The sequence below is a fragment of the Priapulus caudatus genome, unplaced genomic scaffold (genome assembly GCF_000485595.1).
Source record: "Priapulus caudatus unplaced genomic scaffold, Priapulus_caudatus-5.0.1 Scaffold2429, whole genome shotgun sequence".
Taxonomy (NCBI): domain Eukaryota; kingdom Metazoa; phylum Priapulida; class Priapulimorpha; order Priapulimorphida; family Priapulidae; genus Priapulus; species Priapulus caudatus.
The window spans coordinates 10,601-16,651 of NW_014579490.1; the positions used below are offsets into that span (position 1 = coordinate 10,601).

The 6,051-nt window shown below is 53.7% G+C and overlaps 1 protein-coding gene across 1 annotated transcript in view; it reads left to right on the top strand.

Annotated features, from left to right (window-relative positions):
• Positions 1-2,313: 2,313 nt before the first annotated feature.
• The window catches only part of LOC106818682 (transcription factor GATA-3-like), a 14,874-nt gene continuing 11,136 nt past the window's right edge, over positions 2,314-6,051 (top strand). The window contains exon 1 of the mRNA XM_014823363.1: positions 2,314-2,968. Within this exon, the coding sequence (XP_014678849.1) occupies positions 2,314-2,968 (655 nt within the window). The remainder of the gene's footprint in view (positions 2,969-6,051) is intronic.

Below are 6,051 nucleotides of genomic sequence, written 5' to 3' on the forward strand. Positions count from 1 at the left end.
ATTATATATATATATAATCATTTACGCATTCGCCGCACGTTGACCGGTAGGCTGGAGGCTAGATTTATTCCACTTCTACTCGTCGTACTGACCAAACCGTCAGTGCAAAACTACTATCGGCGAGTAGTAGATAGAAACCATATAGCTGCAGGGTAGTAGTATATTATATAGTGGCAGGTCTCAATCATTCCCTGGACGTTCTACGCCGAATATTCTCCGTCCATCTCGCGGTAGATTTGTAAAGTCCTTTACCTTCTTTTTACCTTCTCTCGGTGGTTTCCCGCCTCCGTCGTGCTCGCTATCACGTCCGCGCGCAGGAAATGTACACGCATATCTCAGCGAGCGACAGGTTCCCTTCGTTTTCGTCGTACATACGAACCACCCGTACACCGACGACAGACGCACGCACGCACGCACGCACGCACGCACGCACGCACGCACGCGTGCACACGAACACACTCGCGGCCACGGTGGTTTACAGACACCCGGGATGGATCTTCTAATGCAACTTCTAACTTTTTCGTTGCGTAATAACAAAAGTTCACAATAGAAAATTTCTACTAATCTAAAAAATCATTTTTTATTATGGACTCTTGCTAATATGTACGGGTAAGAGTTACCAGTTGATCGTAACCGGTAAGGGAAATACACCGCCGCTGGCTAGGGCGCATAGCGACATAATTATTAACGTTAAGTGCATGGTGGAAAAATTCTTAGTGGTGAGAAAATTCCGATCAGCGTAATATTTCATATGTGCACATACGTGCTGGTGTCAACTCTTTGTCGCAGCTCTTTACACATATTCTCTCTCTTTCCTTCTCTCTCTCTCATTCTCGTTCTATCTTTCTCTCTCTTTCTTTCTCTCTCTCTCTCATCTCTCTCTTTCTCTCTCTATCGCATCTCTATTTTTCTCTTGTTGTCCTTCCCCTTCGCTCACTCATGCTTTCCCTCTGTCCGTCTGTCTGTATCTCTAGCTTGGCCTCTCTCTCTCTGTCTCACTGAGTGTGTGTGTCTCTCTCCCGGTGTGTACCTCTCTCTGTCACCGGCTGCCAATCTGTCTCATTCCTCTCACACCGTCTCTCCGCCCCCTCTCCCACCGCCTCGCCCACCCTCTCCCGCCGCCTCGCCCACCCTCTCCCCGCCGCTGTCACTCTCTCCGTCGCCGCCGCCGACTTTTATAAAGCTTTTTGACAATAACGATATCGGATGCATCATCACCGTAGCAACGACAGCATCCCAGTCACACAGTTTCCCGCATCATCACCACCACCGCCGCCGCCGCCGCGGCAGCAGCAGCAGCAGCACGTTATCTTGTATCGCCACGCCGCACGCCTCTGCGGGGATTTGCGACGCGCGCGCGACGTTTTTATTTACTTTATGCGTTTCATATCAGCGGCCAAACAGGCGGCGACGATTTTCAAATATTCATTATGCTTAAATAACAACAATCATGGGGATTAGCGGTGGTCGCGCGCGCGTGAGGCAGCTTATGCCTGCAGTTATTTGTAAACGGCGGCTATCAGCGACGGACACATTTTCGTTTCGGGTGGAGATTTGCGAGCGATACCTACGCGCGCGCGAATATTCAGCTTAGTTCAATTAATTCGCGCTCGAGAGAGAGCGAGAGCGAGAGAGAGAGGGAGTGATATTATAGGATATCGGCGTGCATAATTGATACTAAGTAGTCGGTTTTGGTGACGCCCCGAACCGCTAACGCCTCACGCCCTTTGTCTGTTATTGTTTGTTGTTTAAGCGCGGATTCGGCGAGCGAGTGAGTGAGCGGCGAGACACGCACACGCACGCACACGCGGGGCGACGGAGGTTGATATAGCCGACGCGTGTTTGCGTCGTTCGCGCATTTTACTTCAATCGCGTGCGACTCCGCGGTCGGCAGTGCGCGCGTGCGTGCGTGCATCTGTCTTCTATCTGTGCGTGCGTGCGCGTGTGTTTGTTCGTGTGTGTGTTTGCTTACGACGACGTCCGCAGGCGTCGCCCGGGATTGTGTACCCGTGCGTGCGTGCGTGCGTGTGAGCGCGCGCGATAGCAGCCCTGTTAATACGACTACTGCTGCTTTTACGTTGTCAACAACAACAACAACAACAACGCGCGTGCGTGCGTGCGTGCGTGTACGTGCGCGTACATACAGCCGTGGACGGCGCCGACGACAATAGTGAACTAGATAAACAACAACAAAAACAACAATAACAACAACAACAACAACAACTACTACTAGTAGTAGATTACTAGTGTTGTGGTGAACTGTGCGAAAATAACTACTAACTATGAGGTTGTGGTGAACTCGTAAAACTAAACATGGCCGACTTCTTGTTTCTAGCACGCGTCGCCAGCGCACAGGTGTGCCGACCGCACTTCCACTCGCCGCTGCATCCGTGGACGCTCGCGCCGGAGAAGCCCGTCGTTCCGCACGCGCACACGGCCGGCGGCCACCCCGTGCCCTCCGCCTGGTGTAACCCCTACAAGAACCCGCACCACCCATCTCCAGCCGCGCAGCTGAGCAGCTCGATCGCAGGCGGCCACCACTCTAGTCCCTACTACGTCAGCTTCCCGCCGACGCCGCCGAAGGACATCAGCTCGGAGAGCAACATCGAGCAGGCCGTCACGACGGCGTACGGCAACGGCATTGCCGAGCAGGCGGGCCTGGCGGCTGACAAGCAGCACAAGTACAGCCGAGAAGGTACCAGCACCGGCTCGCTTAGCGCCCTGCCCGATAACCATGGCATGCTGCAGCCGCCGCCGCCGTCGGCCGCCTCCTCCGCCGCCGCCGCCGCCTCCAGCTTGGCTTCGCAGCATCACCAGAGCTACCCGCCGCATCCGATGCCGTCGTACATGTCCTCGCACTCCGACTTCGGTCCCACGTCGCTCAGTCACGTCGGCTTTCATCCTGCCGCATCCGTGTTTAGCGCGAAGACGCTAGCTAGGACGAGAACGAAAGCACGCTCGAGCACCGGTAAGTGTCCGTCTGTTTCCCGCTATACGTAGATGTCTATTTATTTATTTATTTATTTATTTATATATATATTTATATATGTATAATTATATATATATATATATATATACACATAAATATATGTGTGTGTATGTATGTGTGTGTGTGCGCGCACGCGCGTGTGTGCATGCGTGCGCGCATATCTCGTTTCGTTGCATTCCGCAATGCCTGCGTGCGTGCGTGCGTGCATGCGTGCGTGCATGCGTGCGTGCGTGCGTGCGTGCGTGCGGGATATGCAGTGGCAGCATCGCTCATGCTTCTATGAGTAACGGAGGTGAGGTAATGACACGCTAGCACCTGCCCCTCACTCACTCGCAAATCACCTACGCTGTCTTTGTATTCCCTCAACACGCGCGCGCACCTACACAGCAACGACGCGTGCACGCACGCACGCGCGCATATACGCATACATAATGCGCCATATATACGTGCAGGTGTAGTGTTAGAGTGATGCATACACGTGTGCACGCACGCACGCGCGCATATACGCATACATAATGCGCCATATATACGTGCAGGTGTAGTGTTAGAGTGATGCATACACGTGTGCACGCACGCACGCGCGCATATACGCATACATAATGCGCCATATATACGTGCAGGTGTAGTGTTAGAGTGATGCATACACGTGTGCACGCACGCACGCGCGCATATACGCATATATAATGCGCCATATATACGTGCAGGTGTAGTGTTAGAGTGATACATACATGGGTGCACGCACGCACGTATATATAACGTGCCATATACGTGCAGGTGTAGTATTATACTTATAGAGTGACACCTTACATGTGTAGCAGCATGGCTGAACAGGTGTTTTACCGAATGTGCAGCTAGCTAAAAACTAACTAGCTTGCCCCGCATGCATGTTTATTTTTCTCTCCCACACGATGTTCACGCAGGCGTGTACAAGGGCGAGCGACTCACTCCCGTATATTGCCACGCTATAATAGGAGTAATTGATATTATACTGTCCTTTTTTTCGATTGTCTCGCACGCTATGGCGTGCCGGGAGAGCTATTCAATGTGTCTATTCACATCGAGCCTGGGTAAATCCACACAATTGCCGCGTGCCATGGAGAGACTATAGGACGAGCTGCACTTCCTGACTGCGCGCGTGACCCCCTCGTAAAATACCAGCACACACACACACAGGCTACGAAATAATAATCATATACATATATAAGAGAGAGAGAGAGAGAACGAGATAGAGTCGCGGTTTTTCCTCCGCCGATGACGTCACCCTCCCCCTCCCCGCCGCCGCTGACGTCACATCGCGCTGCTCATTTCACGCTAGTAATGATAATGGGGGGCGCCGCCGCCGCGCTAGCACGTGTCCTGCCGGAAAGCGCCCGCGACCAATCAGCGTCGAGCTGGCGTCCTTATCGACTGTGCTTATCTGCGTCGATTCATCGGAGCGGGTCGCTGATAGCGCCCGCCGCCCTACCGCGCGTAGCCAACTGCGACGCTTGTAGTACAAATATCTTAATCAGGTTCCGCGCGCAGCCAGCGATAGCAGTTGATGACCGTGTGGCAGCGCGACTGACTGACTTATCTGCACGCTGATCCGTCGTGTACACATACATACACAGATACACACACACACGCACGCGTGGCTGTGTGTTGCGGCGTGGAGAAATCTCTTTCGGTATCAACCCTACGATACGCAGGACGACGTGTGTCCCAAGCTACACGCGTGTATATATATCTCTCTCTAGATATATATATATATCTCTGTATTTACACGCGCGCGCGTGCGTGCGTGTAATATATGCGCGCGTGTACACGCTACACGTGATAGCAAGGCTCGTGTCGGCAGCAGCAGACGAACCGACGATCTAACGACAAGCGGACGAACTCTCGCGAGATCATCTCATCTCTCTCTCTGTTCTTACCTACCAGAGCCGACCGACACACACACACTCGAGCCGACGGCGTCACAGCCGACGTAAAAACCGACGTGGATAGTGAGCAGCAGCAGCAGTGCACACGCCGGGACTAATATAGCAGTGACTCCGTCGCCGACGCCGACGACGACGCCGACGCCGACGCTGAATCCGTCGCCGACGCTAACGCTGACGCTGCAGCAGACAGCATGGATGTGATGGCGACTAGTGTCGACCAGCAGATGCAGGCGACGCAGCCGCATCGCTGGCCGACGATGCATCAGGCGCACCACGACGCGCAGGGTTCGAGTCTCCTGCCTCCCGAGGACGTCGACGTCTTCTTTCACTCGCTGGACAGTAACGGAAATCCGGTGAACGGCTACTACGCGTCGCCGGCGGCCGCGCGCGCGATGCACCACGCCGGCTATCGCTCGCCACACGGTACGTATGCCTTCCATCCACCACCCACCACCCCCCGGGTGTCGGGTTCGAGTCCCGGGTGCGCGTGCAAGTTATTCGCTGCATCCGTGTTTGTGATCAAAGTGCGGGGTCCCGGGTTCGAGTCCTGGGTGCGCGTGTAGTTATTCACTACATACGTGTTTGTGATCAAAGTGCGGGGTCCCGGGTTCGAGTCCTGGGTGCGCGTTGGCGTGTAGTTATTCGAGAGCCCTCCGCGTGTGGCGAACCGACGTGCGGGTCCCTGGTTTCGAGTCCCGCGCGCTGGTGTGTAGTATTCGCTGCCTCCGCGCGCTGTTTGGATCAGCGTGCGGGTCCCGGGTTCGAGTCCTCTCCCGAGATGGACTGTGTGCGTCTGTGAAAGAGACAGAGAGAGAGCGATGAGAGAGAGAGCAGAGAGAAGGAGAGAGGGGAAGCAAGGGAAAGAGAAAGGGAGAGCAAATTATAGATAGAGGAGAGAGTAGAGAGTAGTAGAGAGAGAGAGAGAGATGGAGAGAGAGATGAGAGAGGAAGGGAGAGAGAGAGGAGAGAGAGAGAGAGAGAGAGAGTGGAGGAGAGAGAGAGGAGAGGGAGAGCAGAGAGAGCAGAGAATTTAGATAGATAGATACGATAGATAGATAGATAGATAGAAGAGAGATCAATAGATAGATAGATAGACTAAAGAGAGAGAGAGAGAGGAGAGAAGAGGGAGAGAAGAGAAAA